The 25,857-nt window shown below is 42.2% G+C and overlaps 1 protein-coding gene across 3 annotated transcripts in view; it reads left to right on the forward strand.

The window, feature by feature from the left end:
- The window catches only part of YEATS2 (YEATS domain containing 2), a 108,360-nt gene that overhangs the window by 63,513 nt on the left and 18,990 nt on the right, over positions 1-25,857 (forward strand). For 2 of the 3 annotated variants that reach the window (XM_036766720.1, XM_036766718.1), the window contains exons 13-20: positions 1,349-1,456; positions 2,300-2,467; positions 4,356-4,614; positions 6,104-6,265; positions 14,541-14,665; positions 16,879-17,037; positions 19,003-19,179; positions 21,817-22,009. In XM_036766720.1, the coding sequence (XP_036622615.1) occupies positions 1,349-1,456; positions 2,300-2,467; positions 4,356-4,614; positions 6,104-6,265; positions 14,541-14,665; positions 16,879-17,037; positions 19,003-19,179; positions 21,817-22,009 (1,351 nt within the window). The remainder of the gene's footprint in view (positions 1-1,348; positions 1,457-2,299; positions 2,468-4,355; positions 4,615-6,103; positions 6,266-14,540; positions 14,666-16,878; positions 17,038-19,002; positions 19,180-21,816; positions 22,010-25,857) is intronic. The other variant, XM_036766719.1, reaches the window with a different exon arrangement.

Here is a 25,857-nt window from a genome sequence, read left to right on the forward strand (position 1 = left end):
CAATGGGTTTTTTTGCATCAGTTGATATAATCATGATTTGTATTATTTTTAATGTTTTACAGACTTTCTAATAAAAGTGCCTGGCACATAGAAAGTGCTTGAATGTTTGGTTGATTTAGCATGGAGCTTTGCCTGCACTAGGATAGAACTCCATATTGAATAAGTTTTTAAAATAGATCACTTATATCTTTAATGTTTTATTCAATATTTTTATTTCAATTACTGATGACATTAGGTAATGATTTTCTTTTTATGCCTGATCTCTCCTTCCTTTGGGTATTAGCATATTTTTCTCATAGAAGGAGCTGGCTTACATGCCTTTTATTTCTGTTGTGGTAGTTTATGTAGTATCAGGGTTAACACCAGCATCCTTAAAACAGTCCTGGAATGGACCCCTCTCAGGGAGGCTATCCATATGATACCTGCTTAGCTCTGGGTGGAACTACAATGCCTGAGGTTCCTTCAGATGTCAAGTTTTATGTTTCCACGTTAACTGTTGGAGAGGTGCATTTCGCGTGTTAAATTTTAAAATTTGTATTTAATGTAAACTTAGAAACAACTCTTGTGCTGAATTCTCATCAGTATAATGACCAGACAGGACTAATGATGGGCTCAGTGATGAAGGGTTAAGAATGCAGAAGGAGATAAATTTATTTTGGACAGACCAGTGTGGATGTTTCTTTTGATTGACTGTATTATACATGTTTGTAATGGGTTCTCAGTTGGGAGGAGGGTTATAATGAAAAGGAAGATCTTGACTGATTAATACTAATAACATATTTTTAGAAAATAAAAAAAAATGAGAAGGTTCAATTCTGGAAGGGTGAGGAAATGGAGGCTCAAGGGTCTGTCAGAAATGACTGATGTCAGAACAATTTTAATTTAAAAAAATGAGACTACTGCAAACTATGAAAGCTTATATAAAAACAACGTGATAAAAAAAACTATACAACTTCAGAAAGGCAGTATTTTTGTTGTATTTGCAGTCGTTGAAAAATTGTCTTAATCTTCAAAAGACAAAAATTTACTCTGGTCAATAAAATATTTGCTAAGTCTGTAGTTTCTAAACCAAGCAATGAATGACGTTTAAAAGGAACTCTGTTATCAGGGATCATCCACTTGTATCTCCCCTTTGCTTTTGACTCCTAACATGGTGTTAAATCTCAGCTCCAGCTGTGGCTGGGTTGACTCCAGAGAATCTTATTGAGCAGTGAATCTTCAGGTGGAATTTCTCCGATTTCCAGGGTGGTAGAACCTCCGTCACTCAGTGTAGGTTATTGGAATTGAATCCGATTTCCTCCTAGTTTTTTGGTTGCCTCATTATGTGACATGTGTGATTGCCTCCCAGCAGGAGGACTCCTTGTTTGCCTCTATGCCACCTCTTTGCCCAATTGGGAGTCACTCCAAGGTGCAGAGTCCGAAACCCGTCACCGGAGGCCTTGGAGCTTTCACCAAGGTGAGCGTTTGCTTTAGGTCTCTGCCTGTGCTCGGGTAGCTAAATGTTGATTGGGGCGATGGTGCTCTTCCATTGGCATTCCCATTACAGCGTGCCACCTTTTCCTCAGCTCTTTGGGAAGTGAGATGCAGCATCAGGATTCTGGCTTTAGTCCTGTCTGGAGTGCCCGGAGGGTCAGTGCCTTCCCTTTTCCTGTCTTGTGTCTCTGATTGGTAAAGAAAGGATGATGTGGGTGTTCTGGTGCTGATCCCTTTCTATTCCAGGGTCTAGGACCTGTCTAACACACCCACAAATAGGTGAAAAGAAACCTACTTGGGGCATGTTGGGGCAGCCCCTCCACTTGGGGACAGCTTTAGCTTGAGCAGAAATCTGTCTCTGTAGCTTTTTGTCCTTGCACTCGATTCACCCTGTCTCATGCTGTGCTGTTCCACACACCACCCCCCACCCCTCCCCACCCCGGTGTGATTCCTGGTCCATATGCCAGACTGATATCCTTGAAGGCAGCTTTCATGTCTCTGTGGTCCTTGAGCAGGCCTTGGGCATCACAGTTTCCCATCCTGGTCACCCTCCCCTGGACTTGATCCCTTTGTCACAGAGTCCTTTCTATAATGTGATCCTTAGAATGCCTGATCCCTCGCAGATACGAAGAAGTAGGTGAAGGGATCTCATTGGCATAGTCACAGGGTAAATGCTTTTGTTCTGTGTGCTTGCATCCAACATGAACTTTATCCAGGTAGCTTCTTGCCTTTTCTTGCAGAACACATTTCACTAATTTGTTAATCCCACAGACAGAATGTCTCCAGAACAGGGTGCCTCATTTAGTGTCATTGTGTTCCTTACAAGGTGATCATCAAGCAGGAGCCTGGAGAAGCCCCCCACATGCCCACCTCAGGAGCTACCACTCAGCCGCCTCTTCCCCAGTATGTGACTGTGAAAGGGGGTCACATGATAGCCGTATCCCCTCAGAAACAGGTCGTGGCTGCAGGAGACGGGACTGCTCAGTCACCAAAGGTACAAGTACCATCCCTCCAGGGTTTGTTAGAGGAAGGGCTAGGGCATCCATTGCATTGTATGAACCAGCTGAAAACCCGCTCAACTTGGAATCAGATGACCTGGGCTCATTTCCTGGCTACCACTGCATGACCTTGGAAGTCAGTGACTCCCTGTGAGCTCTCGTGTCCACATCTGAATGTCACAAATCAAATGTTTTCACTGCCTCACGGGGATCAGTCAGATCATGTCACTGAGGCTCTGCATCCCCAGGCCCCTCCCTAGTTTGGTTACCAGTGATTATGCTGCGAAGATTGGGGTACCCCCGAATGGCAGGAGAAGTTATAGGCAGAATCCTGATCGTAAAGACATGAGTCAGTCTGAGGTAGGGATTAAAAACAGGGTGCTGCTGGGGGACCTGAACGAGTTTGAGGCAGAAGGAGAAAAAGTCACCTCCTTTGCCACCAAGCCAAGGCCCTGCTTCCCTGAGCCTGGACTCCCTTCCTCAAATGGAGACAGGCCTCACAGCTCTCCTTTTTCATTTATGCCTCTTCTGCTGATGAGAACTCCTAGTTTTGGTAATTTTCTACATGTGTAGATTTTAGGAGAAATGTATGTATCTCTAGGAGAAGAAGAAGAAACAACAGCCCATAAACACATATGAAAAATACATCTCATCCTTCCCACTTCATAGAGTTCATTGAGGCTTCTGGTTCTTTGTCTCTACTCCACATGATTCCCTGAGAGCACTTCGTCTTAGATTGTTTGAATTACTTGCCGGGTATTCCAGTTCTAGGTACCATGATTTGAGGGATCCAGTTCAGGGACTAATAGAATGGAGAAGGCCAGGGCAGCAAGACAAGCATAGATCCAGACCAAAAATGTTTCTTCTTTGGTTTCAACTCTACACGAGAAGGCAAATGATGCAGCAGTGAGTGCGCGGCCTTTCAGAAATAGATTTGGGTCTTTTCCCTCAGTGTCTGTCAATAGTTCATATGCTAGAGAAAGGAAGAAATACATGCTCACGCAGGTTATGAAATGAAGGTAAAAGTATGACACAATTTAAATTGTTCTCTGGCTTGTCCCGTACACATTTATTTGAATTCACATGTTCTCTTTGTTACTCAACAGCGGGCCATCCTTCTGTCCTTGTCTGTCCATGTTATCATTGCCTTTCTTCAGATTCTAGGTTCTGTGTAGTCGGGTCATGTGGATCCTGCACCGCACTCTGTACGGCACCTTACGAGCCCCCACTAATGTTACATGAGTGTTGATTGAAATTACAGACGTTGTCCCTGTCCAGCTAATAATCCAGGTGTGGGAAGCCTTTAGTTTATTTCTCCTCCACACCTACTCCTAGTCAATCGACAAGGAGCTAAGTGCCTACTGTGTGCCGAGGGCTGTGTTGGGCCCTGGGGATACACGTGCAAGAGACAGTCTGAAAACTGATCTGCTGTCCTACCTGAAGATACTAAGGGACGCTCATGCTGCCAGGGTACCAGAGGAAAGGACCATAAAATGGAGTCGGCATGGCTTCCATCCTGTTTTGTCTGGAGAGGTTCCTAAGCATCCCAGGCTTTTCAGTGGAGAAAGAAAAGGCAGAATCAGGGCCCACCATAAGCAGTATTATAGTGATTTCCAGCAGCTGACATTTAACTCGAATACCGTCCTGAATGCCTGTGCCAAGAATGCATATTGCCCCAGTTACATGCCCAGAGCAGCTAGCTGTTTGCTCTTGGATGACTGGCTTAGATCTGTGTCACACACTCAAGGTACCTGATTTTACTGTTCCTGTTCCTGTGGGAATAGTCTGCACCATAAAGAATCACTTACATGCGCTAACAGCTCATTCAGAGAGGTATGGGTTTCAGCAGAAGGAGCACAGTGACGTCTGCTTTCTCTCGCATAGGTGGTTGGCGTGCCAGTTGGGTCTGCTTTGCAGTCCACAGTGAAGCAGGCCATGGCAATCAGTGGTGGCCAGATCCTGGTGGCCAAGGCCAGTTCCGCCGTTGCCAAGGCTGTTGGTCCAAAGCAAGTTGTGACCCAAGGAGTTGCCAAAGCGATTGTGAGTGGAGGTGGTGGAACCATTGTTGCTCAGCCTGTGCAGACCTTAACCAAGGCGCAGGTCACTTCCACTGGGGCCCCGAAAAGTGGATCCCAGGGTTCAGGTAAAGATATAATTGATCAGTTTGGGAAACCTCTTGGGGAAGGTGCAGCCACGCCCTGGCTCATAATTAGGTTGTAAAATTCTGCATAACATCCTTATTAGTAATCAGTGCTGCGTGATCCTGACGATCCGAGGGCATTGAAGGCATGTTGAAAGGTATTCGCTTTATCTGGCCCAGTCATAATTTGTTGAAGATCCTACAAAAAGAGTCAAAATTTACTTCCGGTTTTTATAAATAACATCTGGTAGGACTACTAAAAATAGTAGTTAACAGTCTGAAGCATAATTCTCAATTCTAACACCTCTTCTCAGAGTCATTCCAAACTCAGGTTCTAGTTAGACCATTAAAAAAAATTTGTCGTTATCTAGCTGGGCTCTTTATAGAAGGTGGAAAGGGTGTCCCATGGGGAGTCAAGAAAGCTGGGCCCCTGTTCACATGAAAGGGGAATTGCCCCAGCCTCAGTTATCAGCTACATTCTTTGTCATGTGTGTCCCATCCAGCCTGGTGTCTAAAGATCGGTTTAAATTGAATTCTCTTTTCTGTTGCTGAAAGTCTGTGATTCTTAGTAACTTATTACTCTGATATGCCTTAACACCTGCCTTTTTATGAATTTTTTTCCCTTTGGATTGTGATATAGTTGAGTTCTCTTGGCTCCTTGGCAAACTATACTCTGGGCAGTTAGCACTGTCCTCATTTCCTCTAAAAAGATAGGCGGCAGCCCCGTGCCACAACTAGCCCCACCGACGCTAGGAATGGAGTTGTCAAATGCTCCATGCAGGTCACCGAGTTTTGCTTCAAGGAGCCTCAAGTGGCATTGATTGCTGTTCATCCGCAGGCTTTATAGTGGCCTATAGAGTTGGGAGGAGCCAAAGGGCGCACTTAGCTCCGGGCAGCGTAAGATTTGGGAAGTGAGATTTCATGGTCCTTGGGACTTTGCCCTTTATTGCCTGGATGTGATCTCTCGGTCTAGAGGGTGGATCTTGAACATGATTTTTCTTGGTTTGAACCAAAATAAGTATTCCTCTTCACTGACCCAAGACTATGAGAAATTCAGCCCTGAAAAAGAGGCTCCATTGTGTTGGACAGAAAACTTGGCCAGGTGCCCAAGCATAATATCAGAGCCCTTTTCAGGATCCGTCTGAAAATGGGTATAGTCCATGGATGGGCTTGGAGCTAAGTGTTAGCAAGAGTTTATCCATTCTTTGTTGTCTCTCTCCCTCCTCCTTTTCTCCCTCACTCCCTCCCATATGCTATATACACATACGTAAGATTTTTCTGTATCTCTCTATTCATATATATCTTTATATACGTGTGTGTATATATATTTGTGTTGGCTTTGGCACCAGTAATCACAAACATTAAATAAAGAATGGTCACTGTTTATAGTCATCTTTTTCCACTGGTCATTTAAATAGCTTCGGTTTTATTTGTTACTGGTGTTTCTCTTTTCAAGTGTTTCATCACCACCTGCCTTTCTCTGTTTTTCTAGTGATGGCTACTTTGCAGCTGCCTGCCACCAATCTGGCCAACTTGGCAAATTTACCTCCCGGCACCAAATTGTACCTTACAACTAACAGCAAGAACCCTTCCGGAAAAGGAAAACTTCTGCTGATCCCTCAAGGGGCCATCCTGCGAGCCACAAACAATGCTAGTGAGTCTGTTTGAATCGCTTTGTTGGTGGGGCACTGGGCATGTTCATCTGGGATCAGTGAAGTGAGCGGATCAGGTTGAAGGCGCAGAGGGCAGTTCTAATCTGCTATGAAGGGCTTCTTCATAGTGTAGCCTTGACAGCCTCACTTTACTTTGGGTCAGAAATGACCGGCATCCAGCAGGAAATGCATTTTCATGGTCAGGTGGCATGGGAGAAGCACACAAGGGAAAGCCTCCTTGGGTATCCTTTCTGAGGGTCTCAGCTCAGCTGCTTTTTTCTTTCTAATTTTTGTCTCTTCTGATACCAGAAAAATGTGCTCATTCGAAGTAATATTTGTGTGTCACTGAGGATGAAGGGACAAAATCAGATGCTTTGGGTGTATTCTAGTGGCAGGGGCTGGGGCCCGGGCCCGGGAGGAGTCATTAATTTCAGGTGACACTGAGAAGGAAAAGACAAGTAAAGCTCCCTGCCTCCCAACCTAGAATTATGACTGCTGATCAGAAGTCAGTCCCTCCTCACAAAATGGCATAACCCCTAGCATCTGAGATAAGTCTTAGAGTTGTCCATGTACCACAGCTCACACTGTCCCCAATCCTGTACCCTCTGTCACTCCCAACCTCTTCCCTCACCCCAATCCTGTACCCCTTCTTGCTTTCATTTCTATTCCTGCCTATTAACAAGCTCCAAGGTAAATGTCAGACATTTCCCAACACCACTGTTTAGGGCTGGGGGAGCTCTGCTCTGGGGTTCCTGGCATGCCTTCAGGGGTCTCTGTGAGCCGCGCTGCCTTTGGGTGGTATTGTCTTGGCTGAAGTTCACTTACTGTCTGCCCCTGAATGCAACCCACCCATGTGGACTGGCTGCCCTGGGTGGGGAACAAGACTCTTTCCTTCCTTGTCCTTGACAAGCCAGGTGGGCTGAAATGCACCAGTACCTATAGGTAGGAAAGGGCATTCTGAGCTAGGTCTAAACAAAGAAGTTCTAGACGGTCATCTTGAGTGCACTGTAGACAATCAACCAAATGGATGGGATGCAGGAAGAAAAGCCTCAATTTAATGGTCATCTCCTCGGGTCCTAAGAGATGAAACTTTAACAACTAATGGTGTGTTTGTTTAGTCTATGGAGGTAGTGGTCCTAAAGTGGAAGATTTACACTCTCCCTGCCTGGCATTTTCTTCCCTTTGTGTAAACACCAGGATAATTGAAATCCAATTAAATCTCTTTTTTAAATTTTTAAAAAAAATTATTCCTAACTTAAATATATAGTGACCAAAAGAAAGAGAACATTTCCATGTACTAAGCATAACATCAGAAGAGGATTCAATATAAAACCATAAATTTCCATTTCATACTTGCCTTTTTTCTCTTTGCACCTTCACCTTGCCATGGGGGGGTTGTGTGTGTGCGCGCGCGCGCGTGTCTAAAAGCCATACTTTGTATGCTTCTGTTTATCAGTTCTTTTTCTGGAGGTGGATAGGTCCTTTGTAGTTGATTTGACTATATATTCAGAAGGACTTAGTTGTTCAGAGTTGTTCTTAGAACAGTACTGCTGTTAGTGTGTGTACAGTGTTCTCTTGATTCTGCTCATTTCACTCTTCGTTATTTCATTCAGGTCATTCCATGTTTTTCTAAAACCACCCAGCTCATCGTTTTTATAGCAGAGTAATATTCCATCATGATCACATACCACAACTTGTTCAGCCATTCCCCAGTTAACAGATATCCCCTCAATTTCCAGTTCTTTGCCACCACAAATAGTGCTGCTATAAATATTTTAGAACATGTAAGTTCTTTTCCTTTTTGCCTAATCACCTTGAGAAACAAATCTAGTAGTGGTATCATTAGGTCAAAGGTCACATAATTCCAGATTGCTCTCCAAAATGGTTATGTCAATTCACAGCTTCACCAAAAATGATTTAATGTCCCAGCTTGTCCACATCCCTTTCTTTTGTTTTAGCCAATCTGATAGGTGTAAAGTGATATCTCAAGGTTATTTTAATTTTTTCATGTGACTAGGTTTGATTTCTTCATTGAAAACCTGCCATATCCTTTGACAGTTTATCAATTGAGGAATAGTTCATATTATAAATGATACAATTCTTTATGTAGTTGGGATATGAGACCTGTATCTGAGAAACTGTCTAAAAGTTTTTTCCAATTTTTCTGCTTTCCTTCTGATCTTGACTACATTGGTTTTATTTGTGCAAAAACTTTTTAATTTAATATAATTAAAATTATCCATTTTACACCTCACAATGCTCTCTGTATCTCATATTTGTAAATTGTTCTCCTATCCATAAGTCTGATAGGCAGTGTGATCCACGTTCTTCTAATTTTCTTGTGGTATCTCCTTTCATATTTAGGTCACGTATCCATTTTGACTTTATCTTGGTAAATGACATAAGATACTGGTCTTTGCCCAGTTTCTGCCAGACTACTTTCAGCTTTCCCAACAATTTCTATCAAATAATGAATTCTTATCCTAAAGCTTAAATCTTTACATTTGTCAAACACAAGGTTCCTGTAGTCATTTGCTACAGTGTGTTGTATGTCTCCTCTGTTCCACTGATCTACCTTTCTATTTTTAGCCCAGTACCAGATAGTTTTGATAATTACTGCCATAGAGTATAGTTTGTTATCTAGTACTGTTAAACTTCCTTCTTTATATTTTTTTCATCAGTTCCTTTGATATGCTTGACCTTTTTTCTTCCAAATCAACTTCGTTATTATTTTTTCTAGCTCAGTAAAATAATTTTTTGGCAATTTAATTGGGATGGCATTGAATAAATAGATTAGATAAAATTCTCGTTTTTATTATGTTGTCTCTGCCTACCCATGCACAATTAATATTTCTCCAGTTATTTAAATCTGACTTTATTTATATAAAAAGTGTTTTATAATTATGTTCTTGGGTTTGTTTTGGCAGTTACACTCCAGGTATTTTATACTGTCTGCAATTATTTTACATGGGGCATTTCTTACTATCTTTTCTTGCAGGGTTTTGTAGGTGACATAGAAATGCTGATTATTTAAGTGGGTTTATTTTATATCTTGGTACTTTGCTAAAATTATTGTTTCCACTAACTTTTTAGTGGAATCTTTAGGATTTTCCAAGTGTATCACCATATCATCTGCAAAAAAAGATTGTTTTGTTACCTCATTGCCCATTCTGATTGCTTTGATTTCTTTTTTCTTCTCTTATTGATATTGCTAGGATTTTCAATACTGCATTGAATAATATTAATGACAATGATCACTCCTGATCTTATTGGGAAGGCTTCTAGCTTATGCCCATTACAAATAATGCTTGCTGATGGTTTTAGATAGATGCTTCTTATCATTTTAAGGAAGAATCCCTTTATACCTATGCTTTCAAATGTTTTTAATAGGAATGAGTGCTGTATTTTATCAAAAGCTTTTTCTGCATCTATTGATATATAATTTTTGATACTTTTCTTATTGATAGACTCAGTTGTATTATTAGTTTTCCTTATGTTGAACCATCCCTGCATTCCTGGTACAAATCTCACTTGGTCACAATGTATAATATTTGTAACATTGTTGTAGTCTCCTGGCTGATATTTGATTTAGGATTTTTGTATCCATATTCGTTAATGAAATTGGTCTTTAATTTTCTTTCTCTGTTTTGGCTCTTCCTAATTTAAATATCAATACTATGTTTCATAAAAGGAGTTTGGCAAGACTCCTTTATCTGTTATTTCAAATAATTTACTTAATGTTGGAATTAGTTGATCTTTAAATATTTGGTAGAATTCTCTTGTAGATCCGTCTGGTCCTGATAGTTTTTCTTAGGAAGCTCATTTATGACCTGTTCTATTTCTTCTTCTATTTAAAATAGGTTTATTTAGATATTCTATTTCCTCCCTCTGTTACTCTAGGCATTTTATATTTTTGTAAATATTTGTCCATTTCACTTCAATTGTTCCATTTATTGGCATATATTTGGCCAAAATAACTCCATGTAATTGCTTTGATTTCATCTTCATTAGTGGTATATTCACTCTTTGCATTTTTAAAACTAGTGATTTGGTTTTCTTCTCTCTCTCCTTCCCCCTCTCTCTGTCTGTCTCACATATCATATTAACCAGTAGTTTAACTATTTTCTTTGGGTTTTTTTTTCCTAAAACCAACTCCTAATTTTATTTATTAATTTAGTGGTTTTCTTCTTAATTTTATTAATCTTACCTTTAATTTTTAAGATTTCTAATTTGGTGTGTAATTGGAGATTTTTGATTTGTTCTTTTTCATTATTTTAATTACATACCCAGTTCATTGGTCTGCTCTTTCTATATTTTATTGATATAAGCATTTAGAGATACAAATTTTCCTCTAATTACTGCTTTTACTGCAAACCATTGGTTTTGAAATGTTGTTTCATTATTATTATTCCCTTTAATGAAATTAATTTTTGTTTCTATGATCTGTTATTTAACCAACTCATTCTTTAAGTTTAGGTTGTTTCATCTCCAGTTACTTTTTGATCTGTGATTCCATATGGAATATAATTTTTATTGCATTTTGATCTGAAAAGCTTGCATTTAATATTTCTGCTTTTCTGCATTTAACTGTAAAGTTTTTATGCCCTAATGTATGGTCAATTTTTTGGGGGGGGGGAAGAGGGAAGGCAGGACAATTGGGGTTTGCCTTTCCCAAGGTCACACAGTTAGTAAATGTGTCAAGTGTCTGAAGCCAAATTTGAACTCAGGTCCTCCTGACTCCGGGGCCGGTGCTCTACTTAGCACACCACCTAGCTGTCCCTATATGGTCAATTTTTGTAAAGGTACCATATACCACTGAGAAAAAGGTATATTCCTTTCTATTCCCACTCATTTTTTTCTATATATCTATATATTTAGCTTATCTAAAATTCTGTTCACATCCTTGACTTTTTTCATATTTATTTTTTTTTGTTAGATTTATCTAACTTTGAGAGGACAAGGTTAGAGTTTCCCACTATTGTAATGCTGCTGTTTCCGCCTATTATTCGTTTAACTTTTCCTTTTAAAATTTTGATGCTGTAGCATTTGGTGAATATAGATTTAGCATTGATATTGCTTCATTTTCTATGGTACCTTTTGTCACAATGTAGTTTCCTTGTTTATCTCTTTTAATTAAATCTGTTTTAGCTTTAACTTTGTCTGACCTCATGATTGTTATCCCTGCTTTTTTTATATCGACTGAAGCATAATGCATTCTACTCCAGCCCTTTATTTTAACTATGTGTAACTCTCATTTTTAAATGTGTTTCTTGTAAACAATATATTGTGGGATTCTGATTTTCAGTCCATTCTGCTATCCCTTTCCATTTTATGGGTGAGTCCATTCCATTCACATTCAAACTTATAATAACTATTTGTGTGTTTCCCTCCATCCTATTTTTCCTTACTGTTATCCTTCTTACCCTATTTTTTAAAATCGTCCCATCCTGTTCACAAGTCTAATTTACTTCTAACCACTACCTCCCTAACCCACACCTTTTTAAAGAATCCCTCCCTTATCCTCAACCCTTACACTTCTGTTCCTTAATTTACCCACTTCTCTAAGAGTCCCTCCCTTATTCTCTGTCCTCTCCCCCCACGTTGGTCTACATACCCTTCTAAAACTTCCCTCCCTTATTCTGTCTCCTCACCCTCCTGTTTCTTCATAAATTTGGAACTTTTATACCCTTCTAGATATATATGTTATTCTCTCTTCAACCCATTTCCAATGAAAATAAGATTACAGCACTACCAGCCCTCCACCCCTACCTGCTTCCTCTGTAACAGTTCTTCCATTCCCACCCAGTTTGTATGAGATAATTGCTCTGTTTTACCTCTCCCTACCCAATTTTGTTTGTTAAAATCATCCCATCACACTTAACTCTGCCCCAAGCTTTCTATCTATGTGTGTTCTTTTGAACTACTCAAGTAATGGTAACATTCTTAAGAGTACAGATAACATTTTCTCATGTAAGAAGTAAACAGTTTCACCTTATTTAGTCCCTTATAATTGGTCTTTAGAGTTTACCTTGTGTTTTTCCTAGATCTTATATGTCAGATTTTCCATTGAGTTCTGGTCTTTTTGTCACAGATACCTGAAAGTCTTTCAGTTCATTAACTGTCCTTTTTTTTCCCCCTTAGGATTATGCTGGGTGAGTTACTTTTGGTTGTAACCCCAGCTCCTTTGCTCTTAAAATATAATCTTCTAAGCCCTTCAGTCTTTTAATGTAGAAGCTGTTAGATTTTATGTCATTCTGACTGTAGCTCCAGAGTGTTTAAATTGTGATTTTCTTGTTGCTTATAGTATTTTCTCCTTGACTAGGAGCTTTGAAACTTGTCTATAATATTTCTATGAGTTTTCATCTTGGGAATTGCTTTTAGATGGTGATTGGTGGATATTTTCTATTTCTGTTTTACCCCCTCATTCTAGAACTTCAGGGCAACTTTCTTTAGTAATTTTTTGCAATATTGTATCTAGAGCCTTTTTTTGATCATAGCTTTCAGGTAGTCCATCAATTCTTATATCGCCTCTCCTTGATCTGTTCTCCAGATCAGTTGTTTTTCTAGTGAGGTTTCACATTTTCTTCTATTTTTTTTATTCTTTTTATTTTGTTTTATTATTTCTTGGTGTTTTATAATGTCATTAGCTTCCTCTTGCCTGATTTTAGTTTTAAAGGGATTATTTTCTTCATTAAGTTTATTTTATCTTCCAGTTGGTTGACTTTCTTTCCACAGTTTTCTTGATTTTCTTGGATCGTTCTTATTTTTTTCCTAAATTTTCCTTGACCTTTCTTATATGGTTTTTAAAGTCCTTTTTAAGCTCTTCCAAGAACTCTTTTTGGACATGTGACCATTTGACATTTTTCTTTGAAGTAGGAGTAACTTTTTTAATTTCACTGCCTTCTGAATTTTAACCCAGATCTCCTCTATCCGCATAGTGAGTACATATGGTAGAGTTCTTTCTCCTTTTCTTACTCATTATTTTTTTCTTAAGCAGCTTATTATAGTCCAGAGGAGGGGAGGTGTTTGGGGTGGGGGTGATGTCTCAGACTTCAGGTTTTTCTTAGTTGTTTTCTGATCTCTGTTTTGAGGGCCTGACCTTGGGTACTCTTCTCTGCTCCTGAGCCACAGCCAGGACCCCAGCCATGCTATTATTGCAAATGCTTTTGCTCCCTGCCATCTCTCCTGCTACTGCATACTTTAGCTTTCTCCTCTGCCTTGGAATCGAAACCAAGGACTCTCCTCTCCAGAAAATGCCTGCAGCCTGCAGGGTGCCCGCCCCTCGGCTGCCGCACTCACCTGGTGTTTGCTCACTCCTGCTAGTCCACAGCTGCAGCCCAGGACTGGGTCTGGTCAGCACGCCTGGACAACAGCAGAGAGTCTGACTGCGCACACTTGTGAGGTGAAAGTTCTTGAAGGGAGGCTGCCCCAGGGTTTGCTGTGTGGTGATTCAGCAGAGTTGGCTTGGAGGTGTATGCACTTCACTAGAGCCAAGCCTCTAGCCTTTCTGAGGTCCTCTCAAATAACTGCTTTCCTGGACTTTATTTTTACCACTCTCAGTTCACTTTGAGGCAATATTTTGTCTTGTTTGTTGGGGAAATTTGGAGAGCCCAGGGTTTCAAGTCTTATCTATCTCATCATCTCCCCAGAATCCTCTCCTAAATCTCTAGGAATCATTCTTTTCCCTAATCTGCTTTGAGGGGTTGCCAGAGTCCTCAGGACTGGAAACTTCTGTTACTGGGAGGAGAGCTGATGGGATATGGGTCAGAAAAGTTGGAAGAGTCTGAAAGCTGAGGGATAGTAGTTGGGACTAGAGGTCTGGAAAAGAATGGGCATTTGAAGTTATTGTGAATGTAAAAAAATTCTGAACTTAGTACAGGGAGGGAAAGCCAAACAGGAAGAACACAGTCTCTGAGTTTCAATAAAATCCAAGAGAGTTATTTGAGAATGTGGGATGGCCCCAGATTCGGTGACCATTTATTTGTCTGAACACAAAGATACTTGAGGGAGATCAGTCATATTCTTGGCTGAAAAATGCCAATATCTAACTTTCCTCCCCTGTTCTCCCACACTAAGGCACAAAGAGCTTTTCAGACCTGTCTCCACTGTATTTGGAATTTGTCCATTTACTTCCTGATCAGATAGATAATGAAGAGACTTCAAGACCACTCCTGGCTCTGGAGAATGGATGTCTGTTTGGAAAAAATCCAGTATACTTCAGAGGGAGAGGGAGGCTCAGAGGGACGCGAGGGATGATGGCACCTCTTTGTATTCCAGACCTCCAGGGAGGAGCTTCTGCAGCCGGAGGCAGCAGTGGTGGTGCAGGAGCACAGGGTGCGAGCCCCGCAGGGGTGTCCCCGCATTTGACCTACACGTCCTATATCCTCAAGCAAACTCCACAGGTTTGGGTCCTTCATTTCTGCTCTTTTGAAATTCCTTGGAGACTGAAAAGTTGGAGGGGTTATTTAGGACCAGCCTTGGGGTGCAGTCGCCCTCCTCTAGAATGTTGCCATTGGGAACAAGGATTGACATCTCTTTGTCATGGGGCTCCACCAGCCAGTCCGGTATTTGGGAGGCTGGGGCCGGTGTTGTTTAGTCAAATGCACATAGAATTGAGCAGCGTTTGAAGGTCTGTTTTTATACTTCGTTGATAGGGTCCTCCCTTCCTCCCAGCACATGAGCATGCCTTCGTCTGTCCCAGCCCATAGCTATCCTCCACAGAAGATTTACCCATCTTGTCAGAGGCCATCCTCTACATTTAAAAAAAAAATCCATCGTGAACCTAGCATTAAATATCAACATAAGGTCCTTCCAACTCAAGACCTAGGAGAGACTACGATAGCTTTCAGTAGCTCACCCCTGCAGATCTCCATTGGGTTTTTGTTCATTTCTGTTCCTTTTTCCTTTTGTTCACTTATATCTGTTGTGGGTACCTGGTGCTTCTGGCTCTGCTTTTCTTACTTTATGTGATTTCCTAAAGCTCTTCTCAGATTTCCCCTCTGGTTGGACAATTACACGTTTCCAGGTTCTGATAAGATAATTGGATTGTTTTGGAACTTGGACTGCATCCTGACTACTAAGTTACTTTCTAAAAAGATTCTATTAATTTGCACCGACCAGCAACGACCACGGATACCTGTTCACCTACCTCTGTCCTGTCCTTCCAGCACTTAGTTTGTATTGCTGTTCATTTTTTGTTGCTATTTTAGTGAGTGCAAAGTTGTTTCAATTTTCATGTCAGCATTACTAGTGAGATTGAGCATCTTTTCAGCTGATTATTAACAATTTGTTTCCAAGTTGAAAATCGTTTCTGTCCTTTGAGGATGGGAAGTTGCCATTGTAAATGTTTAATTGCTCTATGTATTTTAATTGTTGATTTTTAAAATCTGTTATGTCTTATATTTTCCCCAATCTGTTCTATCCTTTGATTTTTTTTTGTTATACAGAAATTTTTATTTTAATGTAAAAAGCACAACTATATTCACCTTAAGTATTCAAATTTGTTGACGAGGAAAAATTAAGAGAGAAATTCTTTCCTTTTTCTTGCATTTTTTTAAGACTTAGGAATTTGCATTTAACTCTTAATTTTTGGAATTAAGTAAGGGTCTGGCTAAAAATAGATTTTTCATGGTATCCCCAATGGAAGTATTATTAACACTACAATGACCGGCTGTATCATTTGTATTGACACACAGAGTCTAAAGTAATTTTACCATAACTTAATATAAATTATTCTAAGTATGGAGATACACTTTCTGGATACAGTCACAAGAAAATATTACAATTTTACTTTGAAATAGAAGTTTTCATCCTACTATCTTTTTTTTTGTGCATTATGCATTTCAAAAATGTACTGCATCAGTGGATGCAGCTTGGTATTTCAAGGAGACTGAATCCTGCATCCTCCACTTAAGTTGTATTCTGATGCCTTCTAAATGGTGAGGAAGCCATGTTGGGTTTTCCAAGGTCTCTCCAGTGTAGCACCAGATTTGTCAGTGTCTCTGAAGCTGGAGAGACTTCGAGTAACAGATTTTATGTCTGCCTTGAAAGGCCAGCCCAGCTGGTCATCATCAGGTTGTCACTACAGGATGCATTTTTTTATCCATAGCAAATTATGAACATGGAGTTGCTGCTGGAGCTCCTCCACTGAGAGGAAATCCTGCATCCCTTGAACTGTGGGAGTGGTAGTTGTACACGAGAGAAAGCAAATGAGCATTTTTATCATTCTATAAGACCCTTGGTGTGTTGTTCCTGTGTCCTTCGCCATTAGTATATAGCAAAGTCATTTTCAGATTATCTGGGAAAGGGGTGGGAGAGATTGTGGTTTGGGATTAGAGAGGGAAGACACCCATTCTTCCACCATCCCCTTGTCTCTCTCAGAATCACCTGTGGCAGTATAATCCAGATAGGATTGACATGTGTTAGCTAGCTCACTTGATGTTTGTCTTCTGAATATTGTGAGTGATGCACTGTGCTGGGGAGCTTTACATTTCTGTGCTGATGGAATTTCGGAATCTAAAGAAAGCTCTGTTTGCTATAACAAAGCCTCCTTTTGTGACTTAAGGATAGCTGGTAGTGATTCCAATCTTGTTGCTTTTCCTTTTTTTGTCTCCAGGGCACATTTTTAGTTGGCCAGCCATCCCCTCAGAGTTCTGGAAAGCAGTTGGCAACTGGGTCAGTGGTTCAGGGCAATTTGGGAGTCAATGCATCGTCCACACAAGGACAACAAGCATTAAAAGTCATCTCTGGGCAAAAAACAGCTTTGTTCACCCAGGTAATATGCCCTGCTCCCTCCCAACCCATTTCCTCTTACTTTCTTTCAGTTCTTTCCTCCTTCCCTCCTTGTGTCCCTTCCTTCCTCCTTTCCTTCTCTATTTGACTTGGTCCTTCTAAAGGAAATTCCCTCTTTCTCTCATGAGATTGCCATCTCATGTGTCCTCTAAGCGTCTTCATTTTATCCAACAGTAAATATTGACAAGGAGAACTATTGCCTCTTTCTGAAAATAGAGAAGAGAGTGCTTGGCTAGGTAGAGGGGATTTTAAATGTCTCCCAGAAGAGATGAGGCAGCCCTTGACTATTTCATGGTTTCTTCTTATGGGTGGCTTATGGGTGGCTTTTCTTCACATGGTCTCAGTTCAGTTCAACAAACTTTTATTTGATGCCTCCTATATGAGCTGGACATAAAACCAAATGGTCTCCACCTCCAAGAAGCCGCTTCGTTGCGCCGGTGGCAAAGAGTACATCAGACAGTGTATGTGAAAACTGTGCCTTAGGGAGCCCTGAGAACAGGAGGGCTCCAGAAGGACATCGGGCAGGATGTGGCCCATCGAACTGGGCTACGTAGGACGCTGCCTGTGTCTCCTCTACTACCAGCAGGCGACATTGGCTCCACCTAATACTGGATCTCATTCCACTCTCACCTCGGTGTTTGCTAGGCCAGTGCTGTCATCCTATCCCTGATTTACTTACAGGGAAACTGAGGTTCAGAGAAATCAGGGACTTGCCCACATGGGTCAGGCATGGATTTGGGCGCTCACCTCCTAACACCACCATTCTGTTCACTCTGCTGCACGGCCTCTTGGTGTGATTTGTAGAGGTCCTATAAAGCAGAGGTGGGAGGCTTTCCTGACAGAGGGCAGCCTCTGCAGAGGAGCTGGTGTGTCATTAGGTCGCTCCACCTAGAGTGGAGAGCGGGTAAAGGGAGTGCCGTGGAGTGAGGCTGGCAGAGCACTGTGGCGGCAGTCAGATTGTGGAAGGATGAGGATTTGGAATTTTGTCCACTATAGACTCACTGAAGATTCTTCAAGTATGTGGATTGCATTAATAGCCGCTGGTGTTTTTGTATGAAGTAACCTGTCAAGTATTTGCTAGGTCTTCAATGTGCCGGAAGGTACCTTCGCTATTCCAGCCCTCTCGCCAGTTACTTAGCACACCAGAACAATGTTCAGCTGTTCTTTAGTATCAAAATGCTTGAAGCACATTCGTGGTATCACTATTTCATTCAATTGTATTTGTCCCTGAGTGTTCTTCATTTGATACAAGTGAAAATAGTAGGAGAGGCAGCTTGGGGTAGTGGATAGAAGGCCCGCCTTCTGGGAGATCCGGCTTCAAGTCTGCACAGTGTGCTGGCTTTGTGACCAGGTCGAGCCGTCTAACCAGCTGCTCAGGGCCCCAGGCACTTCTCTTAGTCTGTAAGGGACAGAGGAGTCATTGGAGTTACATCCATTACATAGTGGAAAGAATTTCCACACTGGGGAAAAAACAGGAGATATATTATGAACTGCGTTTTAAAACTGTAGCCGGGCACCCTTAAAAACAACGTTGATTTGTGCTTCCAGATTCTGGTTTCCAGATGCATTTATTCACATGCCCTAAATCAGGACTGTCCAAAATGCGGCCCACGAGCAGAAATTTACATAAATACTTTAGTAAACAAAGCCGAGCTACTGCAGAGCTCTCACTAAAATAGCAGATCAAAATATATTGTCCGTTGTTTCCATAAAAACCTAAGGTTGGACAGCCCTGGTCTAGAGCATTGTCAGGTTAAGAAGCTATTAGCTTTGACTTTGGTGCGAGAGTGCACCAGGGCCCCCTTCCCACCTGCCCATCATAGGTTCACGTAGCTCAGGTCATAATTATCCTTGGGGTACTCTTAATTCTTGAGCTGCCTTATAAATGTAATTGAGGCACCTGCTGACCACTGCATCATCATAACTTACACATAATTTCTTTGTACAGGCAAGCCCTGGTGGGCAGGCATCTCTGATGAAAATATCTGATGGCTCTTTGAAGTCTGTGCCAGCCACCACCCCACTGTCCAAGCCTGGGACCACCGTCCTGAGAGTCGCAGGGGGCGTCATCACTACTGCTGCCTCCCCAGCTGTCTCTCTCTCTGCCAATGGAGTTGTACAGCAGGTAAGGAGCGCCAAGGTGGCAAGGAAAATGATCATAGGACTTTGGGCAAAATTCACAGTGAGAGCAACATGGCAGCTATTCCCTCTGCTGCCACAGAGCACTGTGGAGGGTGGCCTTTCTCCTAGGCCAGTCTCCCAGTAGAGACAGACCACCCCTTAGGACTCTGTGACCATTCCTGCTTTTGACCCCTTCCCTTGCTTTGGGCTTCTTAGCTTATTTTCAGATGTTCATTTATGTGCTGAGGGTTTTAAGAGCAGAGGAGATGACATTATAGGAAGAAAGGCGAGTATGGCCAGGTAGCACTTGTAACCAGTACTGATTTGTACTTGGAGAATGGGCCCCCAAGCTCGCTAACCAAGATGGCCTTTTGGTGAATGACTGCTCATCTTGGTGCCCTGGTGATGGTTTTGATTCCTTCTTTGATAGCAAGAGTGAAGGAGCATGTCCTGAGCATGCACGACTCTCGAGTCAGAGATCCCAGAGCACCAGCTTTCATCAGTCTTGTAGGATGTGAATATAGAAGCAGCCCAGAAAAAAATGGAGTTTTACAGAAGGCAGGAGGGGAAAATAAGGGTATACACACTAGAAGGGGGAAGAGAACAACCCCTGGAGCTGTGGCTTTGTTTCCCAACCTTGATTTGGTAGTTGCTGTGACAGGCAGTATCCTCTCCTTATCATAGTTGTGGCCAGAAGTCTGAGCCAGTTCTTTTCACAGCACGGCATTTCTGTTATCGCAGTGGCAGCATGAAAGCTGAGCCAGAAATTCTCTTGCACACAAGAGTGATGGCTTGAGATTATTGCCTTTCTGTCAAGTAGGATTTCCTCTTAGTTACCCTCAATGTTTATTTGTTAAGAAGAGCCCCCTTGTTCTAATAGGATGGGATTTGGTCCATGTGCGTTTGTTTTGAGGTGGAGCTTCTTCCAAGGAGAAATTGGACACATCAGTAGCAGTGTTTGGCCCTTACCATATCGCTCTTAACATGCTGAGCGTGGTGTGCCTCTGTTGGCTATAAGGTGTGTAAGGTGCAGGAAGCAAGAAAATGGTGCTAGGCCTCCTGAGTGTTCTGGGACAAATGGGCAAGGAAGGAGCCCAGCACAGCAGCAGCTAACTGAACGTGATTCAGACCAAAATTGCCCTGAGGATTAAATCTAACTGATGTATCTTCATAGCAAAAACCTGACATGCTGTAGTTCCCAGAAGGGTTTTCATTGCACTTACCCTCAAAAGTTATGAATATATCACTTCTTTGGCTACAAGCGCTTGCAAATAACTTCCTCCCAAATTCCCACAGAGTTAACTGACTCTGTTGGCCCAGTGAGACAGCCTCTTATTTCCTGAAGATTGAAGACATAAGACATAAGACTACCCTTCATTCGTATAGCTCTTAAGCCTTCTCAAAGCAAACCATAGGCATTCTACCTCTTGACACAGAGGCTGGTGCACATAGCCTTGCTCAGTAGACGATTTAAGGGTAGTGTCTGGGGGCTTTTTTTTTTTCAGATGCATGTCTGAGCTGTTATTACAGGATGCCCCATCATTCAAAGGAAGTCAGCTTTGACATTGGTGACTTTGTTAACATGACAAAGTAGGAATGTATGGTTTTAACTGAAATGCTGTGAGATTGGTGAATTTTAGGTGAAGAAACATTCCCAAAAGGTATTTAACAGTAGTGTGGTCAGCCTGGGGAATGTGGTGAACCAGGAGATCGGTCAATAGGACCCATTCCGTTCAAGAGAAAATTCAGTATTTGTAGGGAAGGATGTGCAAAGTTTTTATATGGATGATGTTAAACAGTTCTCTACGTCTGTAGAAGACAGAAAAACTAGAAATGGGCTTCAACTAAATGAGGAGAAATGGAGACTTATAAGAAACAGTGCTTACCTGTCAAGGTGGTAAGCCCTGAAATGCACAGTCAGGAGCTGTGGTGAGTCTTCACCGGTGCAGGTCTTGAAATTGAGAAGACTTTTTCCTTTATGATTTGGAAATTCACCTGCTCCCATGTGAGGGGCTCAGTCTGGCGGTTTCTCTGCTGGTTCATGGGATATGAAATCTCAGGAAATAGGTCCATAGTTGGCCCTGGAACATAGTTCTCTAGCAGAGCGTCAAGCTTTTCTTGTCTTTTGAGGACTAACTGTAATCGCACTTGTGGACGGTCACTCTTCTTATCCCTTACCTCTGTCTCTATCATTCCTTCTCTGGGGAGGAGCCTGAATGCCTCCCTAGTCTGCTTAATGCTGCTCATGAGAGCACTGACAAAGTTTGCCTTCTCAGAATGCTCAAAGTGCTTGCCATGTAGAAAGAATGGGGCGAGGGGGGTTCATCATGATAGGTGTACATGACAAATAGCATAGGTTTAAAATTGGCTTTGATTCCCTTCAGTTCCTTGGCTAAGGGAATTACTGTAGGGAATTCTCAGCAGTGCAGGTAAGGACCTTTCTGAAGTCAAAGACAGCTTCCTGGGTGAACTGAAAGATTCAGGGACTTTCTCAGGCATTTTGTTATGGGTGCAGGACCTGAACCCAGATCTAGCCACCATGCCACACTGCCATTCTCATTCTGATAAAAATTATTAAAAGATGGAAAGGTAATTGTGTCTTTTTTTAACTTCTGTTATTCCTGGTGCTGCTGATGAGCAGTCAGAAGGAGCAGCTTCCAGCTCTACATCAGCGGTGGGACCTAGTGGGAAAGCTTGTGGGCAGCAGTCACTGTGTGTGACCCCAGCCCAGGCGGGGCCCGTGGGAGCCCACAGAGCTGGCGCCTCCACCGTCATCAGTGCCACATCTCTGATGTCCGCAGCAACACCTGTCTCGGGCAAAGCTGCCGTCTCAGGTAAATGGCCTCTCTTTGTTCTCTTCTGACAGTCAAGGCCCTCTAGAATCTGCCTCTGGCCTGCTCTCCCAACTTTAGCCGTGGGCAGCTCCTCCTTAGGGATTCCGAATCGATGCCGCTCCCTCTTCCTGGACTGCCTGCACAGTGCCCCTCCAATTCCTCCCCATTTGGTCCGCTGACCTTCTTCCCATCCCCAGTTCCCGAGAGGCTTCCTCTGATTGCCCATCAGTGATATTGCATGTTTAGATTAGTTTGTGATGCCCCAGCCAGGTTGAACAGCAGTGAGGCCTTCATTTAGTCGTTGTTCCACCGTTCCCCAGCAGCTCAGGATCGATCTCTTACTAACTGGGTGACCAGCTGACCTTTTCTGAGCCTCAGTTTACCCTCTGTCAATCAGGTATAAGAACTCCTCCCTCAGGCTGTACAGATCAAATGAGACACTCTCTGTAAAGCGCTTTGCGCATCTTCAGTGTTTCCGTAGCGACTGCAGCTCCTGCCACTGTTAACTGAGCCCAGATTGGCTCCATAGAACCGTGGAAGTAGAGCAGCAGGAAACCATTTAGTCCTAACACATCCCCCTCCCCCAGTTTACAGGTGAGGAAACTGAGGCCCTGAGAGCTGAAGGGGCTTGCCAGAAGGGTCCCTAGAATCTGTCTCATCAACCACTTATTTTACAAATGGGTCGGAAGTTTCAGTCACCAAAAAGTATTTATGTGCTTGGAAGCGCGTGTGAGTGCTTCTTATGGGATTCCTCGTAAGTTAGGTGTGGATGACGTTTCCATAGAGAAAATTCTGTGAGAGAAACGCTAAGTCTTCAGTGAGCAGTGGTTTTTTAATCTTCTCTAACCTTTATCTGGGCTGTTAGAGAGTTGATTTTATAGGCCCCATCTTTGTCCTTTATTGCATCTTTAAGGCTCCATTTCCTGATGGTGGGAAAACTACATTCTAGTCTTGACTGTGACCTTGAGCCAGTCCTTTAACCAACCTGAGCCAGAACTTCTTCATGTAGAAAATATGGCACAGTTTCCTTCTGGCCTCCAAATCTGCTGCTTCTAAGCCCTCACTTGTTAGTCATTTTTTTTTCTTAGCTATGTGGCTGTAGTGGCCTGTGAAAATGACAAAAATATAAAATGACTGACAGCCCTGGGCAGCTGTGGTTCCGTGGTGATTGTTGTAAAGGGACATGGATTTAACACTTGTCCTTCTCGGTTTGCCTCAGTCTGACCTTGGGTTTCCCCCTGAGAGATCAAAGAAAGAGGAAAATGATCCAAATGAAAATATTTATAGAAACTCTCTTTGTGGTAGCAAGGGACTGGAAGTCAAGGGGGGAGTAGCTGTCACTTGGGGAATTGCTAAACCAGTGCTGGTACATGAATGTAATGAAAGACAATTGTACTGTAAGAAATGAGGAAATCTATGATGTCGGAGAGGCCTGGGTAGACTTGCAGGAGCAGATGCACAGTGAGGTGAGCAAAACTGATAGAATCATTTCTGTGATAACAACAACATTGTAAAGACAGACAGCTGGGAGAGACTTAAGAACGTGGATCAAGGCAGTACCAGCCAGGAGTCTGGAGCACCTTTTGGGAAACACCTCTGGAAAGAGGGGTAAAAGACTCAGTTTGCAGAATGATGCATCTGGTTTTGGGCCCTGACCAGTGCAAGAATTTGTTTTGACTACACATATTTGTTTATTTTTAATGGGGTGGGAGAGATGGGAAGGAGAGAAAATAGATTTTTGTTTATTTTTTAAAATGAAATTAAATTTAGAAAAAAAAATTAAAAAAGGAGGCGAAGGTGCATCAATTTTAAAACAAAAACTATATTGGAAAATATTCAGGATCAAAAAATGAAAGAGGCCAGAGGTTTATAGTAGGTTCATACCTGCACATCATAAATACTTTATTCAAGTCAGAAGGTACCAGATGTAGTGAGTGCTAAATGGCATCCTGATCATGAACTGTACCAGTTATTTCAGAATAGCCATCTATATACAGTCAGAACATTGACTGGTGAAAGCAAAAGTCAGGCAAATACCAGAGGAAGAGAAAGGATAAAAATGAAAAGACACCAAGTGTTATTTCACCTGACGTGTGTGACTTTCGATTCCAAAAATTGGAATATAGCAAAAATAGAGTGTATCAACTTGATGGACATTTTTAGGGAAGTTTGACCAATGTAATAGAGTTACCACAATAAAAAAAATTTTTGAAAAAGTAAAGCTGGGGGGACAAAACTGCATCATCGAGAAAATACTTTTATTTCCTTGCCAAAGACAACACTTTTATAGTGCAAGCTCATTTTTTAAAAGCTAAAAGATCAAAAAGCATTTTTGGGAAAGAAATGAGGTCCTGATCAGGTTGATGTCTTTTTGAGGGGAGAAGAAAGAGATCGGTGCAGAAGAAGCTGTGGAGGTATAGATAACAAGATTTGGCAGCTGGAACGACACCAAGATTGCCAGGCTGGTTTACTGGGCTCTCAGCAGTAATAGGGAAATTCAGAAGAGGCATAGATTTGGGGGAAAGATAATGAATTCTGTTTTGGACACATTGAGTTGAGGTGCTTATGAAATATCCAAGTGGAGGTGTCCGATAGACATGTTGATATTAACACTGGATATCAGGGAAGAGGCTGAGGCTGGATATACAGATCTGAGTGTCAGCTACATAGAGACAATAATTAAACCTGGAGGAACTGATTAGATCTCTGAGGGAGAGAGAAGTGTCCCAGAAATCCCAGGGAGGAGAGGGTATACTTGAGGAAAAGGTGGTTAGCAGTGTCCAAAACTGAAGAGATGTCAGGAAGGATAAAAATGGAGAAGAGATCATTCGAATTGGGAGTTAAGAGATCCATTGGTGCCTTTGGAAAGGGCAGTTTCAGTTAGTTGAGTGATGAGGTCAAAAACTAGATTGTCCTGGGTTTAGAAGGGCTCCTTTAGTGAGATGGAGGAAGAAGGTATTGAGTACAGAATGCTCTCTCAAGGAGTTAGTCTGAGAAGGGGAGGTGAGAAATAGGATGATAGCTAGTGGCAATGGTAGATCTTGTGAGGAGTTTTTAAGGATAGAGAAGACAGAAGCATGTTTGTAGGCATCAGAAAGGGGACTTAGAAGGAGAGATTCAAGATGGGAGGGTGATAAGTAAGGTACTGGAGTAGTGTAAGGGAATGAAATGTAAAGTTACCCATAGAAGGGTTCACCCAGGTGAGGACAAGGGTCATCTCTTCATTTTGAAGATGATTCATGGCATTACTCTGGCTGCTTAGGTGAGTTGTTGCCTCCCAGGTATTATAGTAAAGTAAGTACCTTATCTCCATTCCCAAACACCAGAGGTTATAAGCCCCTCAAGGTCAGAGACCAAATAGACTTCTGTCTCTGCCTCCCCAGTACCTAGTACATAGGAAGCACTTAGGGAATGCTGGTTGATTAATTGATTGAGTCCCGGGGTATTCTCTAGGACATAACATTTTAGCCTTTGGACAGCTGCCTTTCTGTGCTGGGCTCCATGGCAGGCCTACACAAGGCCCCACATCCTCTCTAGTTTACGCCCTGGTCATATTGATCTTCCCAACAGCTCTCCCAGGAGGCACTTCGTCTTTGTTCACAGCAACCCAACTCGTTCAGGCTCTCGGTCCGTCCCGCAGGTGCTGCCAGCATGACCTTCCTTCAGCATCCATCTGACCCATGATTCCCTCACTCGGCCAATGTTGATGGATCCCTTTTGCTTCAACAATCAAAGAAGCTCTGTTTAGCTTTCAGAACCAGCACAGCCTGTCTCCCACTTGTGTGTCCAGGGAGCTTCATTGGACATTACTCCCCCCACGCTCCATGCCCCGCCTCCCATGCTCCAGG

Source organism: Trichosurus vulpecula, chromosome 7, assembly GCF_011100635.1.
Source record: "Trichosurus vulpecula isolate mTriVul1 chromosome 7, mTriVul1.pri, whole genome shotgun sequence".
NCBI lineage: Eukaryota > Metazoa > Chordata > Mammalia > Diprotodontia > Phalangeridae > Trichosurus > Trichosurus vulpecula.